At 41.0% G+C, this 21488-nt stretch overlaps 1 protein-coding gene across 1 annotated transcript in view; it reads right to left on the bottom strand.

Annotated features, from left to right (window-relative positions):
- The window catches only part of LOC124271948 (sushi, von Willebrand factor type A, EGF and pentraxin domain-containing protein 1-like), a 54193-nt gene extending 33061 nt beyond the window's left edge, over window positions 1-21132 (bottom strand). Inside the window, exons 1-2 of the mRNA XM_046707118.1 lie at window positions 21038-21132; window positions 100-205 (exon numbers count right to left, since the gene is read on the bottom strand). Coding sequence (XP_046563074.1) covers window positions 100-205; window positions 21038-21132 — 201 coding nt within the window. The remainder of the gene's footprint in view (window positions 1-99; window positions 206-21037) is intronic.
- Between the last annotated feature and the right edge of the window lie 356 nt (window positions 21133-21488).

The raw sequence follows: 21488 nt of genomic DNA, 5'->3' as shown, positions 1-21488 counted from the left end.
TTTGTGGTTTAACAACAAAACAAACAAACAAATGAGTCATATATAATGTATAAAGGACAAATGTTGTGAAGTGTGATTTACGACATCCATTATACACACCACGTGACCGAGGAAATGCATTCTTGTTGAGGTACATCCGGGTATCGTGACAAGTAGTGTGAACAGATACAGACCAGCCACTTGAAGGAAGATCATTTCGCAATATCTGCCAACAATGAAGACAAAATAATTAATAAAAACAAGTTTTAAAGATTGACAACCTCTTTAGGGCAATAAAGTGTATTTCGGTGCAGATGCAAACACCCTTATCAAGGAAGTTATACACGACATTATACACAAGGAGAATATATACATGAAGAATAATTGACTTAATATAATTGAGTAGGTTGCCTCTACTGCATTGAGGAAGTTAGCCATCCATACAATCCTTTTCTTCTTCCTCATATGTCACTTAAATAATTATACAATAGCTAATTGATGTAAATGATTTGATTTGAAAACGTCCTACATTTCTATTATTTCTTAAAATGCATAGATTGGTTGTTTACTGAGAAAACAAAATGTGAAATGAAATCTACACCTCCTCGTACAGAAATGTTCATTAGACAAATGTTGTCATATTTATCCTTTTTCAAACTATAAGTATATTCGCTCTGTCACGCTGAAAGATCCGGGTTCGATTCCCAAATACATGGGTACAGCGTGTGAAGCCCATTGCTGGTGTGTACCCAGCCGTTATATTCCTGGAATATTGCTAAGCTAAACCAAACTCACTCATTCAAACTATGTTTTGGGAGCTGTCCGGTAATGCCTCGGCGAATTATTTCCTTGTTAATTATGCTCCTTGTTTAAAAAAAAACGACAGCAGATTGACGACTTTCAATGAAAATCAGGAACACTTCTCATATGATCACCATTACGGGCGTCGGATCGTTTTCCATGATCAACTTAAAGATACTCTTACAATAAAGAATATACCGGAACACACCAGAATGGTTGTAACGAACTGCGGCTATAACAAACTACTGTTATAACGAACTACGGCTATAACAAACTACTGTTATAACGAACTATGGCTAGAAACAGAACTACCGTATATGCACGAACTACGGCTAGAACAAACTACTGTTATAACGAAATCAGGATATAACGAACTATGGCTATAACGAAATACGGCTAGAACGGACTATTGTTATACGAACTATAGTATAACGAACTACTGTTATAACGAACTACTGTTATATCGAACTACTGTTATACGAACTATGGTATAACGAACTACTGTTATAACGAACTATTGTTATACGAACTATAGTATACGAACTACTGTTATAACGAACTACTGTTATATCGAACTACTGTTATACGAACTACTGTTATAACGAACTACTGTTATAGCGAACTACTGTTATAACGAACTACTGCTATAAAGAACTACGGTATTATAACGAACTACAATTAGTGGTCCCTTTAAGCCCGTAATAACTGTGAAGCTGAAGTGTACAAGTGAAAGATAACATTCATGGATAACGCAAAATATATATGTGGTTTCATTTAAAAACTATTTTGCAACAAAATATTTCAAAATCAGGGAACATTATGAATGTTAATAACCGCGCTTCAGGTTTCAGCTGTTATATTGCATTTCTTTTCATTGATTGGCCCAAGTCATTAGAGGACGAATCACCATACTTCTCATGTGAAATCGGTATTTTCCCCTCAATGACATGGTGGTAAAGTAAGCGGCCATCCCTACCGTACCATACTTTGGAACTCTACTCTATCAAAGATCACTCACTTTTATTTTCAGTTGATATTTCTTTCTACGACTTTTCAGCAATTTCAGAACTAGGCAGAATGATATAGAAGACAAAAACTCGTAACAATACACATGATGTTACCAGCAGCAAGGACCAATACCTGCCATTTTAAAAGTGCCTGTAAGCGGTGGGGGTAGCCTAATTGTTACAAGCGTCCGCTCGTCACGCTGAAGATCCGCCTTCGATTCCCGCCACAGCACAATGTGTGACGTTCATCTGGTGTCACCGGGGCGTTGGGGTAGTCTAGTGGTTAAAGCGTTCGCTCGTCACTCCGAAGACCCGGGTTCGATTCCCCACATGGGCATACTCAGTGAAGTCCATTTCTGGAGTCCCCCGCTGTGATATTATTGCTGGAATAATTGCTAAGAGAGTGGCGAAAACTTGAATGCGCTCTCACTCTGGTGTCACCCGCGATATTGCTGGAATACTGCTAAAATCGGCGTAAAATGATGATAGACAGACAGACATACAGATATAGTTTATAGGGGTGGGTATTGCAGAGAAGTTTCATGATTCCGATATATTATGATGCGGGAAGCATATATTGCGATATGTACGAATATATTGCATGATTATTTTTAAATAAAGGACTACTTATGAATGGAGTTAATTAACACAGGTTATAAGAGCAAAAATACGAAATCACTATGATTGACGCTTTTATAAAAAGCATCGACCAAAATAATAATGTAAGTAACATTTGTACCTAATAGAACAGGCAGAAGGAACAATTACAAAAAACGGGAATATCCGGAATTTTCGGAGTGTTACAGAGGATTTTCGAATGCATGTCAAATACCGGTTTTTCGATCAGTGTATCGCAATACGTATCGTTTTCAATAATACAAGACCGGTAGTAAATATCGGTAAACCGGTTATATTGGGCAGCCTAATAGTTTTTAAAGTGTCACGATTACATGGAAGCACGACTTCACAATAGACGCAGTAAAATATCGCTTACCCAGCCAACAAGGCTTATCAGACACTATACACAATACATGAAAACGCGAATGTTTCGCAAAGTGATATTATGAGATAGTAGTTTCAAATGTCGGATGTGTTTGTACAGGAATAGGGTTAGATTATGGCAATATTGTTACAGTGGTTGATAAAATTAACCTGTCGAGGACGTGTAAAATACTTACCAAAGAGGAAATACGAAGATGAAAGGTACCCACGAGTTCATTTTGTCTCCATCGGTTGTTTCCTGTAACGGCTTTTGACAGTATTATTTTAACATACATTGAATCAAATCCGGTTGCCAGTCGAATTGCCCCGCTACAAAATGACCAACAAATTTCAAATTGCCCCAGTGGGGTGATCAAAATGCCCCAACTATTTAAAATTACTAAATATAGGCCATAAATGCATAGTTTTGTCAACTTTGATTATTATGTTTATTCATATATAAGTGATATACATAGTTATGAGTTTTAATGAAACATTTATCAGAATATTGCTTCCTAATAACTTTATGTGAAGAGACATAATGTATCGAGATTGACAAAACTATCATTACTGTTTATACTCAGTCATTATAAATACATTTTGAAAGACAAATTGGAATGAATGACCAGGTTGCTGGGGCGAGTTTGGTGGGGCAGTTCGAGCTGGTACGCGTGAGATAGTGATCCAAAATCAGTAAGGGTTCTAATGAGCTTGAAAATGATGTTCGCTATAGCGTTCTTTTCGGTTTGGAGCCTAGAGTGCTGCAGACCGCTCCAGAAACGTTGCCGAATGCAACGGCAAATCATGAAGTACTTGTTGCTTTCATTGTTTCCATTTGTCCAATTACGCGCACGTCGGCATCAGACTCGCTGTTGTCAGTAGTGTGTTGCCCGTGAAAGTTGTTCTGTATTCTCATTGGCTGACACGATGTCATTCACAAGATGACCGAGTGCCATAACTATTTCCTGTAACCAAATCAATGGGGAGACATACGTTGTCCTGACTGAATTATTTTTACAATTCACCAGTTTTCGAGGGAATAGCATCTGCGTCATGAATATTATCTCTCTGCTCGACGGGCTGGGATCTTGTATCGAGACTTGATACGTTATTAATGTCAACTAGGATCTAATGTTTTCAGCAAAATAATTCAGTGTAATTTTTGAAGCGAGATGAATTTATATTTTTCCCTCGTCTGGAGCGGTTTTATTATTTCGTTTTTAAATCCCCAGACATACCCTACAGTCACCCATTTGACTTCACAAAATGAACTGTAATCACATTTTAAAAAAATAATTCTTATATATAGTGATATATTTATAGGGGTGAGTTTGCTGGCTGGAACTGTATGACATTTTGCTGACAAATAGTAATCTTGTTAAATGATATGATCTAGCTATTTTTAAATGTATTTTTGACCTCAAACGGTGCCTCCGTTTCGCTTGATTCCTCTTTTCATCTTGGAAGGTGTCTTGCAAGATGTAAAATCAGTTCGTATTGATGCAGTCTAACATCCATTTCAGAAATTACATCAGGAACATCTTTACTACTTCAGAATCACGGACTACTGTTAAGTTGTGAGGTAAAATCAAAGAGGAAGCCATCGACAACAGGCACTTATATGACGTCATGTCGTGATACCCTGCTCATTAACTGTCGGGTGTTTCCCGTAAGAGGCGGAAATACGAGGATACGTTTTGTTGTTGCGCTGTGCTTTACAGACTTTTGTTCCAATTTTAATCACGGAATGTGACTTTTTAGAATGCTCCTTTGCAATATATCAAAGTTTTTACGTTACTCGTTCGTATTCTCCTTTAATAAATGCACGTTGTTATCATAATTATCCATTTTATAAAATGATATCTAAAGATCCGCACATAAAAATAGCAATTCAAAAGAAAATGTATCTCGTTAGGCATAAATCCATCTCACATTCATGCACCAAATGCCACGTATACAGCAGTCCAAGACTCTCCGGTCGGCCCGATCGTTGGTCGGGACATCAAGTTCATCTAACACACGGGAGGAGGACCCCAACATTTCATCAACAGACTCACAAACCCAACCAGAGCCGCCTCTCCTCTAAGGTTGTGTTTTATGGGACTGATTTGCGACTTCCTGGGTGCAGCGATGGAGTTAAGGAGAAACAACTAGTTTACCAATTTGCAGGCAGGACTGGGGCATTGAATAAACTCATGCAATTAGTGGTGCACTTCCAAAGTTAAGGAGTTCGCTGTGCTGACACTGCCGATATGGAAGTGTTTTAATATGGTGTTTTGTTTGTTTGTTGCGTTTTGTTTTAGAATATTAGGATCTTTAGTCATTTGACGATCATAATGTTTTGGAATATTGCAGCACGCTTCGATTAGATACACATTGTGATTCAAAGGCCAAAACGTTCGATTCCCTACATTAGGTGCGGCACTATGTGTAGGGGCCCATTTTCTGGTGTCCCCGCCGTGATAGCCCGGCTGGAATATTGCCAAAGCGGCGTAAAACCCAACTCTTTCCTCGCACGAAGTTCGGAAATGATTTGGAACTCCGTGACATTACAAAACATGCACAGTCTGACCCGCCTCTAGGTAACCTGTACTCGCTAGCATTTGAGGACTCCGATACCAATACCCGAGAAAGATCCGGGTTTTTAGGATGGGTCTTTGTGGAACAGGTAAGGATGGGATTGGAGATAGTGAGTTTAGTTTTCGCCGCGGTCGAGCAATATTTTCGAGCTATATGGCGATTGGTCTGTAAATAGTGCCGAGTCTGGACCAGACAATCTGCAGTGATCCAGCATAGCAGGCATCGATCGATCTTCAGTAACCCATGCTTGTCATGAAGAGGCGACAGAGCAGGATCGGATGGTCAGGCTCATGAGGTTGCTTGACACATATCATCGTATTCAATTGCGCAGATCAGGTGTAAAGTGTTGTTGATCACTGGTTGTCTGATCCAGATGTTGGCTAGACCACCATCTATACTCTTCGGTTGAGGCGTTGACATCGCCTCTAATGAACAGATATAACAACAGTTTAGTTAGAATGTTTACGTTTTGAACGGTATTTTGTGTGCATAAGATTAAACAAGAATCAATTCTTGAATAAAGAATAATGAAAACGATTTAGTTTAGTACGCCACTTGGGCTGTCGGTATCAAACCGTTTGTTTTTCTTTTCTTTTGGACTCTTGTTTTTGTTTTTGTAGAGTTTGATAAAAGTAAGTTTTAAACTTTTAAGATCAGCGACTATCATTTCAGGACGTGATGTAAACGAAACTGAAATGGCTGGACCAAATATTGAACGAAAACGTTTGGGTGTGACTGCTAACACTGATATCGAAAGACGTAGACTTGGAAATGAAACAACAGGTTAATTAGCTACATAACGTCGCTTCATATTAATATTAAAAGAAGTTGTATATCCATGGGGACTCTCCTCGGTGGTTCATCACACCAACTTCTGCCGCTCAGAAGTTTCAAATATTGTTTGGGATAAACATCCGACTCGGGACTTGAGCGAATTATCCTGAGGAAGTCTTGGCTTACAATGATATGGTTGCCCTCATGTAATGGGCAACGGCTGGTATGTAGGAAGTGCAATGGCGTTAGCGGTGATAGTTTCTGTTACATTTATAGCGCTGGTATATGTTAGGGCTGAACTATCGATCGAGATCATGGGAGGATCGATGGAGAATCATGAACTAAATATCGATCAGATATCAACGATAAATATCAGGAAAAGTCACTTTGGAACCATCATTTCAAAAGTTGGGAAAGAAATTAATATATTCACATCGCTGGTGGGGATATTGCCCATGTTTATACATGCATTATTAAACGGTAGTCCTGAACATAATTACCCAATTGTCCAGCTGATTGAAATAACTAGGCATGGCAGTATGTTTGAGTTAAATAAAACCTTTTCTGTCCTTTAAAGTGGATATTGCAATGTTATCTATAATTTGTATCGATAATCTGAATAATTTTTTAATATCGACGGTATTTCCGATTGTGATCATCTTATCAGTCTAGTATTATGTATTAACACAGCCAACATGAAAACATATCACTCAGGATCGTTCGGTCGACACCGTGTTTTCTGGGAACACCATAACACTGGAGACTACCGTGTGTGTTGGCCTACTAAACTATACGCTTGAGCAACCTTCTGCTGGTCGCGTAGCCTTCGTCGCGCGCTACTATACCTCACGGGTTTATGGAAAATAATTATGTGTATTTTCCAGAAGCTATTCAAGGATGTACACCGGAGATGCGTGCTTGGCGATGTCCGGCACTCGCGGAAGATCTGAACAGGAACAACCGTGGTAAAACTCTGCTGTAAACGCCTCCGATAGCGCAAAGGTCGTCCAGTAATTCTGTATAATATCCTTTTATCGGTAGGCAGCGGAGTCATTTGATTGGGTTAAAATATTTTTTGGAGTGTAGTAATGCGTGTGTGTGATTGTGTGTGTTAGTATGTTTAGGCAAGGCTGATTTTGTGACTGGGGTGGGGATGTGGACAAGCGTTGGCTCGTCACGCCGGGCCAGGTTCAGATCATGGGCACAATGTGTAAAATACCCATTTCTGGTGTCCCCGACCGTGATGTTGCGGAATATTGCTAGCTGTCATAAACTCAGTCAGTTCAGTCAGTTTATTGTGAGATTGGTATTTCAGATTGTGTGGGGATTGTGTTTGTTAGTGTGTGCATGAATGATGTTTGGGTGAGAGGCTGTTTTTCATAAGTCCATTTTTATGTTGGATTATTGTCACAAGTTTCTGTGTTCGATTAGTGTGTGTGTGTGTGTTGTAGGAGTTTGTGACCAGGTTTCTGTATTGGATTTGTGTGTGTGTATGTGTGGTGTGTTTGTTAGAGTGGGTGTGACCAGAGTTTCTGTATGTTGGATTTGTGTGCAATTGTGTGTGTTTGTGGGAGTGTGTGTGATTGTGTCATTTCCAGATTGGACTGTTTTGTATGTTTGCGTTCGTAAGAGTGTGTCTGTGTGTGTAAATATGAATGTGTGAGGTTGCTTGAGTGTGATTGTACGAGTTTATATGTTTGACGAAGTGTGTGTGCGATATTGAAGGTGTAGGATTGTGTGTGTGATTATGTCTGGTTGAGACACGTGATTGCGTATGCGGTTGTGAATAATGTTAGACCTTAAAATATTCTAACCCTGAAATCTAACACGGGTCTCACTGCAGCGTGACGAGCGGACGCTTTAGCCGATTAGGCCACCCACCGCACCACACAATATGCCTAATGTTTGATTATCAAGGGGTATGTATATGAACGGTTTTATGTGTATATTCATGTTACCGGTGCTGAAACAAGATGATCATATGTTTCTGCATCATGTGGAATACATGGTTCATGTGACTTAATTTTCACACATATTAGTACGTTAGAAATCAATGTTCACGTGGACCTCACCTAATCTTATCACCTCAAGGGTCTGGCAGAGCAGCAACACGCAAGCTAACACGCCTTATTAAAGATTGCACTTGCTCTTGCTCCCAGTATTAGTTGCACATTTTCTGCAGTATTAGCCAAATCTTGTAAGGTGCCTGTTTCGAGGGATTAAAAACTTCAGTGGTGAACAAAAGAGGCGATGCGCCTTGTCTTCGCAGACGTCCTATATATCCCTTACAATGGCACTTTGTCTCTCTTGGAGCACAGCCAAATACCCCACACGAACTAACTCGTTATTACAGGAAGAAGTTTTATTCCAGCTCCTTTTAACTACTACTGTAAAATCATTATTGGCAGAGCAACCAATTGGAATGTTATTGCCTTTACGTGACCAGCCTTCTTGAACAAAGGGTTGCATCGATTAGGAGGACGAAGCGTTCTCGCCTGAAGTTAAGGTGGGATGGGAAGTTTAGTTTCACGCCACACTCCAGCAATATTTATTCCAGCTTCCTTGGCGGCGGTTTCTAAATAATCAAGGTCTGGACTAAATTGGTCCAGTGATCAACAACATGAGCATCAGTCTGCACCATGGTGGAATGGTGACGTATGTGTCCAAGCAACTCAGCGAGCCTGACCATCCAGTACGTTAGTCGCCTCTTACGACAAGTATACCATGGAATATTTGGAACTCCGTGCGTTTTAGAAATTCGCCTTGATTGTCCTGTCTGAATGGACGATCCATGAGTGTGCGAAGGTAAGTTTGCCCTGTCTGAACAGCTCTCACTGGATGAACAGGTTACCGTTGAATTGGAGTGAAGTGGGCTTATGGGGTAATTACGTCCCAGTGTTGCTAAACATCTTGCTTGAGCCTGACATAGACGCTGACGGTCTCGCGTGTTCAAGTTTACATCTCAATCGATAACCGGTTATGATCGTCAGAGATTATTGTGAAGAATCCACGATGTATCATCATAAACAGGTTAAGATAAGTACATGTCATTTCATCCCCACGTTTATGACGTTTACAGACACAGGACATCGCTATTGTACAGGTAGGGTAAACACTTTCTTCTTTAGGTGCACTCTACACGTGCATATATTCCAATTATTGAGATATGAATACAAACTATGGTATACCTGTGTGATTGGTAGAAACGGAGGATTGGGAGGTGAGGTGGGAAAAGGTTGAGGTGAGGTGAGGTGAGGTGAGGTGAGGTAAGGTAGGTGAAATTGCAAGGTGAGAGGTGAGGTGAGGTGAAATTAGGTTTAACGTCGTGCTTGAGAATATTTCGCTCATATGATGACGATGCATGCGTGTTAATCTGTAGGTGCGACTGCTTGTGGCTGTAGCGGAGCAAACTGGTTTTGTATATTATGGCCAACTGGAGATACCAAAACCGTAGTGAAGCGGAATACCCGATCAGACACATTATACTGACTCCGTGCCGACCAGTCCTTGTTGTACCCATTAATGCGAGCGCCAGGCAGGGGACCAACAGAATTACGCTCTTTTGAGTGCCCTGACGCGGTCGGGATCGAATCCACGACCTTCGCTCTCCGGGCGGACCAGCTCTAACCACTACACCACGGAGGCGGTCCTTGTGATTAGTATTGATAGCGTTGAAGCAGACTTATTAAAATTTACGACAAATGGTATGATGGTAATTTAGTTCTGTCATCCTAATCGTATTCATTGCTCTCTTACATAAGCAAGGTGAAACATCACGGAAGGCTTGCCATGGTAGCGATCATTTGGCACACTATTGTCTTTCTTTAAATAAGACCCGTGAAGATCCGGGTTAGAACTGATCTTCGAAGTAGCCCATCTTATCGTAGAGGATGAGAGTAAAGGATCGAATTGGTCAACGGTTATTTTCTTATGTCATCGGTTCCCAGTGCGTAGATCGATGCTCATGTTGTTGATCACTGGGTTAATGCGGTCCAGACTCGATTATTTACAGACCGCCATATAGCTGGAATGTAGCTGGAGTGTGGCGTTAGACTAAACTCACTCACTCCACAACTATCTACATTTCTTTCGACTTTTGATTGATTTCATTACACTATATTTATATTGAATTATAATTTGATATAACTGTAGACTGTACAACGAGTAGATCTGATCGAAAAGTACGTGTCTCGAAACGACACTTTCGTGGAGGGACGAGAGACTGAGCATCGAAATGACACTGGAAAGGGACGGGAACTGAGAAATGGCTAATTGGCTATATTCCACAGTTTTTCATAAAAATGTTCGCAAAATCTGGGGTGGGGATGTTGAGGATCTGGCATTTGATTCATGACGATGCTAGTTCAACCATCGACGGAATCTGTTACCACTAGCCATTACAAAATCAACCATCCATTTTACACATTTACAGATGTTCAGAGATTATGGAAGGGCAATATTATATGTTATTACGTCAAAATACATTTTAGAACAGAAGAGCAAGACTAAAAATTAAGACCATCGCCATAATAACAGCCTTACATCAAATATGATATTGGTGTACACTGTATTTGGGGAAAAGCATCTGCAAACGGTCCGGCTAACAAAGACGTGATCGTTACGGTGTTATAGATGCTCGCTCCTGCCAGTTTTTCCTAACCGGTTCACTGTTAATTTATTTCTGTCTCATTTTGACTGCGACAACATTCGTAATGTATTTCTTGGATTTATATTTCTTTATTTTGTCGTTTCTGTTGTATCATAGACATACACTGCAGAAGGCATACAGATACAAGGTGGCCAGTAATTTCATATCACTTCCGGGTAGGCGAGCCTGTGGTTTATGCTTGGGTAAATATTTCAGTGGGTATGTATGTGTGTGTGTTTGTGTGTGTATTTTGGGGTGTTTGCGTTGGTGTGAAATATAAGTGTATGAATATAAATGTGTGAGATTGCTTGAGAGTGATTGTATGAGATTATGTTTGATATTGTGTGTATTTATTAAGTGTGAGAGTGTATGTGTGATTATGTCTGGTTGAGCTCATTGCTTATGTGCGGTTGTGAATGTGTGTGTTAGACACAAATATTCGAACCCGGAAATCAAACCCGGACGCGCTTTAATACAGGCCACCCTACCGTCCAACACAATGTGGAAGCCCTTTTCTGGTGTATTGTTTAAATGATATTGTAGAAGCGGCAAAACATCTATTCACTCATATGGCTGACATATTGACGATGTGATGCTAATAGTGAACTCACTCTTAATCAGCAGTGCTTTGCTTTAAAATTAAACAGAGACTAATAAAGATTAGTGCATCGACTGATCTCAATCAGTTCGCCGGTACGATTTGTTCCGTGGGTACCCGGATGTTTCCAGAACTTTGACAGTTCACGATCTGTATTTTACTCCGGCACAGCGATGATAACATAACATCACTGCCACAGGCTAATTTGCATATCGTGACCGGACTTTTCTCTTGTTTGTAATCAAACGCGCATATTCATAATAAGAAGAGACTGGACTCGCGAAGCTTTTCAGCGCTCTCTTCGTAATGTTTTTACATTGTTACATATATATTCTTCCATAGACAGTTTAGGTCCTATGACGAGTACATATTTAGATATCAAACTGGCTGCATCGTTTACTAACCTCCATAGCTTTCGATGACAGATACGTGGGAATACGTACAACCCATGGAAATAAAGGATCAGCTACGCAAATCAGGAAATAGTGTTACATGCTTTTGGATATTTTTCTCACTGAAATAGAAACCATTCATTATTCAAGATGTTTTAGTTAGATGTGGAGCCTCGTCAAAGATACAAGTGTAAAAGAAATCTGGCCACATTATATTGAATGGACATTTTAAAGATGTGATGACGAATCGTCACATTTTTCTACAACCTGGCAGAGAGGTACTATGCTGGCTTGCCGCACGCATGGAACTCTGGAGATGGTTTCAACAACTAGCGCATTTGTCGCTTTTATTGACCGTTGAGGGCAAATCTCTCGTGATTAGCAAAACTGAAATACACATTTTTCTTGGATTTTAAGAACGTATGCATCTTTGAATTGTCGTTTCGGGGATAAAAATAATACATTGTATTGCACTTGTTTTGTATTCGTGCGATTTTCGCCGGGAGGCATCGCATTGACTGACGCTGACTGAGTTTGGTTTAAAACCGCTTTGGCAATATTCCAGCAACTTATCCCTGCGGCAGGGGACGCAGAAATGGGCTTCACATTGTACGGTAGGGTTTGGGATAGGTTCTTCGGCGTGACGAGCCAACTTTAACCTGGAAGGCTACCCACCGCGCCCCCAGGGCATCACTATTATGACGAACTAGTAACATCAATACCTGATTTCACCCAGCATTGTTCATCATATATTATGCGGCATGCTACAATGTGAAAAATGTTTCAAATTAGCGAATTTGGGGCGTAGTAGCGAGCTCTGGGCGCCATTCTAATAGTGATACAGCGAGCTTGAAGGATGCGGGATCGAGCCCACCTGTGACCAGGTGTAAAACCGTGGAGTCAGCTGTGTGCAGACTCTTTCAGTGTTGATAATACGATGTGCTGTTGGGATGGTGACAGTTCCATGAAACGTTAAGGTTGACATCCAATGATCGAGGAAAAACAAAGCGCCTGTGAGCAGCCAAGCTGGAACTCGGCGCCATAAATAGGGATGTAATAAGAAAAGAAAAAAGTAAGCAAAAAAATTATTAAAAGCCTAAAGTGACTGGGAAAAATTTGTTTCTTTTATTATTATAGTCGCAAAGAATCAATGACTATTGCTCGTGTTCCGCTGGATGGGATGAATAAGACGACAAAGACATTTTCTTCATGACGGCCTTCTCATATGCTTCTTTCCTCTACTGACTCATTGTAACTTTATACCCATGTAGCTTTTCTTTTCCGAATGTGCTGTACTCGTAGTTATTTTCACGGCGGTTTCAATTTTCGCGCGCTTTTGGCGTATAAAAAATTGTGCGCCAATGATTATACCAAGCAGAAATATTCATAGTGAAGTCATAACAGAATACACAAGTAGGAACAACATTTGTTTATTCTCTCAGATAACAACATCAATGCAATTATTCCCGGAGGGTCCGTGTAAATTACGTGATCAAACAATGTCCAAAGAAGTCCACAAGATGTTCGCAGTGGAAATGAGATCGCGCGAAACCTCATCAGTGACAGGTTAGATTGTTCCATGCATAAAAACTATCGGCTATACACCAAAAAGCTGTCGCATACTACTTACGATTATAAATATTTTACATTTATGACATAACTTTAATAACAATGACGCAAAACTAGGATATATATTTCTCTTTATATAACAATAGTTTCAGATACTAGCATTTTAGATCGTTTTAAGTCAGAATTCATCTCGGGATATTATCGGGTACGTTTAAGAGCCAGAGTAGGGAACGTGTGCACTGCACAGCTGATTTATTTCCGGCGCTGTATACGAGACAATTACATTTGGTAATCTTAATCCAGCCTGCATATAAAGACGAATGCCTAGCAAAAACAAGTTAGAAATTGAACAGGTAAATGAATCTTTTCCAGCCATTTTCTGTGCCAAATTTGGGGATGTCTTTTGCCGATTCTTCTGTCTTATGTTCGGGTTTACATAGCAGAGACGATATGGCGCGGTGCAGTCACAAATCCTGCGCGACACAGGTACGGATATAATCCCGGTGATCTCGCTGATTGTTTGGTAAACACGATTCAGTTTCATGGCGGCTAGCCCAGTCATTGCACTCTATGGGTTAATTAAACGTTGTGATGGATACAATCACTCAGGTTTTTGAAATCGCGGAAGGAAAAACGACTTAACTGGGTTTATGTGAACTTAAAGTTATACGGTAGACATCACTCGGTAAATCGACAACTTCTCATTGTTTAGGCGTCCGTTCTCTTGTTCTCGGAATGGAGAATCTCTACACTAGCCTGTCGAACGCCGTTTGCCCTTTGAACGCAGTGAATCGGAATGAATTATCAGGTGTTGACATATGGAGGCAAGCATATTCAGATCCGGTTTACCTGGGGATCAATGGATGGTCACGGATGAGACGTTCGGGATGGTGTCGATACAGTACCTGATGGGACCGTGAGCGTCCTTCCTCAACATTTTGAAGGTAGACATTTTGGAAGATACTGTCGGAATTAGATGGAAGTGATTATTAATGATACTAGGGAGGATGACAACTCTTCTGAATGGGAAGAATACGGTGTCGCGAGTGAGAGTGACTCCGATAGGACGTTTTGACCATATGTGAATTAATGAAAAGTCTATTTCAGGGACTTGAGACTTTTGGGCATATACCTTTACTTAACGATACGATAGAAAAATTACTGGCCTTGTTTGCACAACATCATAGTTCGCTTTTGGGGTTGCAAAACGATAGGAGTTACGGTTGGCATAGGACATTGACGACAAGGGCATGAGTTAGGTTTGGGCATCGACTAAATTCTGTGACCTTTGACCACTGGTGACCTACTTGTCTACCTGGTTGGCACATATCGACAACATACCATGGTGAAGAAAATGCAAATACCAGGCATTGTAGTGAACGGTTTGTTGCGGAACGAATCTACAGTCCAAGGAAGAATGTGCCACAACAAAGCGCGTCAGGCAGGCATTAACAATGCTCAATAATGGGGTGGCGAAATCGAACCGGCTGCCAAATGTTAAATGCAGCATTTTCGGAAAAGGAGGACGGGGGAGGAGGAGGGAGGGCGCGACGGACTGATCGAGATAATGAACTAAGTGACAGAAAATGATAGGGAGGATGCAAATGAAACGAAGTTCAATGTACAGTAACGAAATGGTATCGTATTGATGTCAGCGTTGATTGTTGGCGTCGGTTGGTGAACTAGCTCAGAATCAGTGAGTGATTAAGTATGGTATTGCACCGCTTTTAGCAATATTCCAGCAATATCACGGCGGAGGACTTTCAGAAATGGGCTTCACGAAATTTAATACCCATGTAGAATCAGATCGGGTCTTCGGCGTGACTGGAACTTTAACCACTAGGCTACCCCACCGCCTTCATCCAGAATCAAGACGAATACGTTGGGTCCAGAGACGTCTTTAGTCGTTTATATAAACTTACATGGCCTAGGGACTTGAGCCACCGTGACGACAGAGTTGCCGACTCAGACATAGATGAGGTGAGCGGAGTCCCAGCCCAATGAGCAAGGCGTTTCCTACGAGCGGCATTATCCTGGGATATCGATGTAGACATATATAACTGCGTGCATTTATCTGGCTACGCTTATTAACCACTGAAAGAGAAGCCAAAATGTTCTTTTTGTACCCAACTAATTTTCAGTAAATCTTACTAGAACCAGCAAACACTGTTATATTTTTGAACAAACGTTTAATCCACTTTTATATTTTAAAAAGTCAATTTAATAATACCCGGAAGAGGCGAAAGCTGAGTTCACAGGTTCGATAACGCTGAATGCGTGATTCTTGTCGGATTGGCATATAAATGTGAGTTTAACTCATGAATTTTACTTTTATTGCATTTGGTAGCTTTTATGTGAACTTGGTATGGCTCAAATTTCGTTGTGTGTATCAAATTTCACTTTTGTACATGCAATGACATTCATGAATTGTATTCGATTAGATTCCGGTGTATTATTACTACACGGGGACATAGCAATAATCTTTTCGTGCACTGCAAACCGCACGTCTTCTTAAAAGAAGTCACGTGGTGCATGGGGCGATCAAATCTTGTGGTTTGGTAATATTATTGGAAATGTTAATCGCATAAGTCTCCCTGTCAGTTAGTATTAAACATCAGGCAGAATCCTTTTTATGTTTTTTATCTTGTAATATCTCAAAATAGCGTCACATGTAACGTACTAGGTTAAAATCTGCGTATAGATATAATCATGGCCTGTAGACATCATAAACATGAGGTTAAAGCGTGACCCTGACTATTGACATCGCATGATGATATAGCGTGCGCTACCAGAATAAGGTCAATCGGTTGTCAATCAAATGTTACTTGATCTACAACTGATGTTGGGCTCCAGACAGGGTCGTGGCTCACGTCAACACTGATGTCTCACAAGCAAAAGTACACACACTCTATAGTACCCAGGAGGTATAAAGACTCAAGGAATTGTATGAGGCTCTAGAGGATTTTCAGAGACAATGCTATTCTACACCAGAGAAAGCTATTTTGTCAACAAATGCATTTCTCCCAGGATACCTTGACTATGGTTTGCCGGCACTTAGAACTACAAATATTCCAGTGGTAATCCTTGGCGGGGACACCAGGAATGGAACTACACGGTTCTGTACCCTTGTGGGAGTTCAGACCTTAGGTCTTCGGCGTGACGAGCCAACGCTTTGGCTCACTAGCTGCCACCGCCCCTCCCAGGGACACTTGAACATAGTCTGATGGTTTTGAGTGTGGGTCACGGAGTCAGGCCCTAGACATTCATAGGCCAAAAGGACACCCTAAGATACTTGTTCTTGCAATATCATATGAACACCAAACTGAACCTCACAAAAACATGTGCATTTGAAAAGATCGAGAGTAATGTTTCTCATAATAATCAGCAATTGATTTGGCAGTTGACGTCACAGACCTTCAAGAACAGCTTCTGCTCATGACGTCACAAATTGATATCATTACGTCATCCTAAGCAAGACTCAATTCAGGAAAAGGTTTCAGGAACATGGTTACCTGAGTCAGTTACGATACCAGTGGTAACACTGTACCAAAATAACAACCGCAAATGGTGCAAATATAGTTCCTTCAGACTCTGCCAGTCCTTCTCAAGTTTAGAATAACGTCGACTTTCTGTTTTCTCAAGGTTTATTGCTTATCCCTGAATCACTCAGACATGTAACTTCACATCAATGAAGGTACAGTGGCTGCGTCAATATTATTGGAGAAATTTAATATTGTAATTTCTTTCTTTTTTTCACTCATTACTCACGTATTAAATTTCTTGACTATTAGCAGAACGTAACTCAGATTCAAAGACAGGCGAACAATGGTTGAAGTATTTAGTCAAGTCACCAAGGGCAGCCATGCAGGCTTCAATGCAGTGGGGACATACTACTGATCAGATAAGTTAGAAAGTCGTGGTCCATGCTGTCCCCAATATCGGACCACCTCTTCTTTCAATTCGGCAATATTTTCAAACATTGACACTTTCCTTCATAAGTCCCCAACATTTTTTCTACCATTGGATGTGTAGGTCAGGGCATAACTTGGCCAATCTAATAATAATAATATTTGGGTCCAACCAGGCCTGTGAATGCTTAGGAAAACGATGTTTTAGGTCGTTGACCTGGAATAAAAAAATTCCATAGAACGGTGAGCAGATGGAAATGCAAATATCCCTCGAGAATACCTGTGACTTGCCGCTCCCTGTTCATATTCCTTCAAATACACAGAGACATTGCCCTAACACCTGATATGCCACGTTAAATTTTCGGCGGACTTTGTACTTTGGGCGCTATTCACCCAAAGGTGTTTGGACTGTTGGTCCAGAAATTTTGATGTATTAGAAGTTTTACAGATCTTTTCATCTCGGAAAGGAATCGCATTGTCTAGTTAAGTTCTATGCACTGCCAGAGCACCGTCAAACTTGCTCCTTTTGTTTCAGGTTCCTTGATCAGTACAGTGAATTCCTCGACTTTTCTGCCAACCCATTGCATGCAGCTCAGTTCTAATTGCCTCCCTTACAGATCCACAGTCCCTCTATCAGTCGAAATATGTATCCAGCCGACCTTACGTTTTCTAAACTCGACTTCGTTTGTTTGGAGACAAGTGTTTCCAAACCGCCTCTTATGGTCGCCAGTCAATTTTCTGGGCCCTGTACAAACTTCATCAGCATAGGTTGCTCAATGCCATATCCATTTGCAATATTTTTTTAAAACGTACGATAAACAGTGGACAAAGGGATATGCTCTACTTGAAATCACTTTAGCTGATCTGATGTCCTTGTTATAATACTCTAAAATCGAGCTTCCTCTTCTCTAAATCATCCATACTGAGGATCTTAGAAAATGTCGTCTAAACTGCTTAGAACAAGAGGGAGAACTCATTCTATAATAAAAAGGACAGGTTGTCTCTCTTGAATGAAACTAGATACTTTATAGCTGGACAAGGTTGTTTCTACTAGAAATCTGCAATTAAACATATTTTCGATACCAAATTCTCCAATAATTTCTGGTCATACTATATATCGCATCACTAACACAGAAGCTCGAACAAGAGATTCTGGGAAAAGTTGAATGTCAACCATTAGAATATTCTGGAAAAGAGATTCACCAATTTTGTTAATTGTGTCCTTTCTCAAGATGGGCCAAACTGGTATTTGTGCTAATAGCGGACCATGCAGAACTCGAATACATGATCATATTAGACCAAGCGACCATTTTGTCTCAGGCAAATTATCAAGGGTGTGAAACCAAGCTTCACCGAATATAAAGGGTTACTAAAGACGTATATGACATTGGGAGAAATATATTGCTAGAAACAATTTCAATATGAATTTATTTGAGAGAAAGAAGGCGGATTATGCGTCTTGGAATGTTCTGTGGTTAATGACAATGAAATAGCTTATACCTAAGTGTATCTGCCGGGGCTAGCCAGTTTACATTCTCTTTTTCCCCAGTGGAACTTGGAGACAGAGTGACATGCCACCCAATTATATTATTTCATTGCAAAACTATGTCCACAGATTTTTTCATACAAATACATTTGACCGTTTATGTCAATACAATAATTTGCTATTTTAAAGGGAGAATGAATATATCATTCACTAGGAGTATACAACTCAAGAATGGGGGCTCTAGAAGATTTTCAGAGACAATACGCATCAGATTTACTGTTGGCAGAAGGAAGCAATGTTGTCAACAAAAGACTCCGAGGAGACACTATACATAGTCTTATGTTTGGTGACAGGACAGGAACAAAGCAAGAACCATAAGGTCACAGGATAACCATGTAGATAACGACGAAATGTCATGGTTTCACCAAATTGAACAAGGAACAGAAATGCGGAAGATTCCCTAATTCAATGTTGCTTGCTCGCGTGCTGAGTTATCGCAGAGATTGATACAGGTCAGGTAAACGCCGACAGCAGCACGAGCCAAGTCGACATTCACATTTAACCTTGACACACGAAGACAGACAGATAACCGGTTGCTGTTCATCTCTTATCAATGTCCAGTGATTTGGAGTTGCCCTTCGTTTATTTGAGAGGAGTTAGCTCGAACTGAGCGCCTACCGACATCGACTGAGCACTGTGCAGTCTTTACAGTGGAAGAAGATATTGTATCCCGGGGAGCTGGAATTGTACGTATTTCTGGTCTCGTGAGGCTCTGTGTCGGTGCAAGTATGTTTACACGAAGACCATGAACAGGATATCTAGAACTCTTGGCAGACATTCGGGACTGGTTGTATCATAATTTTCGTTAACTACCCGTGAAGGTCCGGTTTAAATATTGACCTTCGAAGACCAACCCGTAGCTGTATTGGGGGACGGACTAGTGCGGGATCGCGGGTGGTCGGAGACTCGCCCCGGACTTGGATTGACTTTATGTCATCGGTTCCCAATTTCGTAGATCGATGCTCGCATGCTGTTGATCGACATGATTGCGTGGTCAGACTCGGTGTTACAGACCACGACCATATGGCTGGGATGTTGGGCGCAGGTGGGCGTAAACTAAATGAACTCGACGCCGATAGCAATGCGAATCTTGCAGACATTTTTTAGAGTCAAGGAATGGTTCATTGTGATTATTCCAGGAACCGTATTCCAAATGAATACGCTATCGATGGTTTTAGGGTGCTTCTGTTAACAGTGCCATTAAGTGGGTCTATCAAGATGATGCAAAATGACAAGAACATTATCAAATTACAAAACAAATATTTGAATATATGTTTATGAATAACATTTTAATGAGTAGACATGCGGCAAGTTCATGGTCGAATGAACGAATTGAGCAGGTGGAAGGTTTAGTTTTACGTCGCTTTTAGCAATGTTCCAGCAATAGTATCATTGAGGGGACAGAAATGGACTTCACATGTTTTGTACCCATGTGGGAATCAGGTTTTGGGTCTTCGACGGTAACGCTTTGGGCTTAAGCGTAGAGACCCTGGCCTCAGCAAAGCAAATATTTGAAGAGTGTCGGGAACCATTGAGGATGATGAACTCGTTGAAATTTCAATTCGTTGAACTTTATCGAAGATGGGAGATTATCGGAAATGGGAAGCATGTGCTCTGCGTCACGGCTAAGACGGGATTCGAATCCCGGGTAAATATGTGAAACAGTCATGCGATGATAAACGAATAATTGTTACAAAAGGGACGGCGTCAAACTATATTCCTCACTCACTTAACGTCGGTACGGACATCAGCTGATGCGGATGTCATTGTTTTCTACCATTCCTATATTCATACATTGGTTTTGAACTTCAGCTGTCTGTCCGATGGAAAGCAGGACTTTGCTGAACGTCAACAGTGACAGCACCTACAGCGTCGTTGTTCAGGGGAGATGTGGTGAAGCGCTCTATACGCTTCTTCGGAAGTTTCTCTCGCTGCTGATTTGGATCTCGCTGAGAACGGTCAAAGAACACTCAAGTCCAGTGGTGGACGTCATCCCATACTCAGAGGCGGTGGAATAACGAACTTCTTGGGCAAACGGAGGCAGGGTCCTCCAGTCAGATCAGGCCAGCTTTGGGCACAGTACACACCGCAGATCAAGCATGAACAACACCTGCTCTACAACAATCACCCGGCCAAACCGTTCGTATTATTGTTCAAACAGGTGAGTAAACTCAGTCTAGGATTGTAAATGTAGGCCATCTGAAACCAGAGATTATTTGAGTTCGGGTTTTGTTGAAGGGTGCTACCTCTTTACCTCGTCTTTCTGTCTTCATCTTGAATGACGACAAACAGCGTTAACATCAATGGACAAACAACACCGCTATCCAACAGCACTGCAGCCTTCGCCATTTCGCTGGCTTTCCTGGATTTCGTTAAAGAGTCAACCATTCCATTAGGATCTCAGTATGGGACTCTTGTCTGGGAACTTGGGGTCTCTTAGCAGGACAGTAAGTACTCATGTAAACATGATAAACATGATGATATGTCAGGACCACACAAACTATCCAGGATGTTTTGCCCCCAGAATGGATGCTGTCTGCCGTCCTTTAGCAAACGGATGCTCTTTCATGCAGATCTTCTTCCTAACTAAACTACCAGTTGATTCCAGACAAAATAGCGTCGCATGTTCACGGATGACAAGAAAAATGGTTCTTGTTTATGGAGGACTGGGATTGTTTTGGTTCAGGGTCATGGCTTCATGTCAG

This window comes from Haliotis rubra, unplaced genomic scaffold, assembly GCF_003918875.1.
Source record: "Haliotis rubra isolate DU_JTF1 unplaced genomic scaffold, ASM391887v1 Scf1647, whole genome shotgun sequence".
In the NCBI taxonomy this organism is placed as follows: Eukaryota; Metazoa; Mollusca; class Gastropoda; order Lepetellida; family Haliotidae; genus Haliotis; species Haliotis rubra.
Note: the sequence above shows the minus strand (reverse complement) of the source record. Positions and strands in the feature narration are given on the sequence as shown.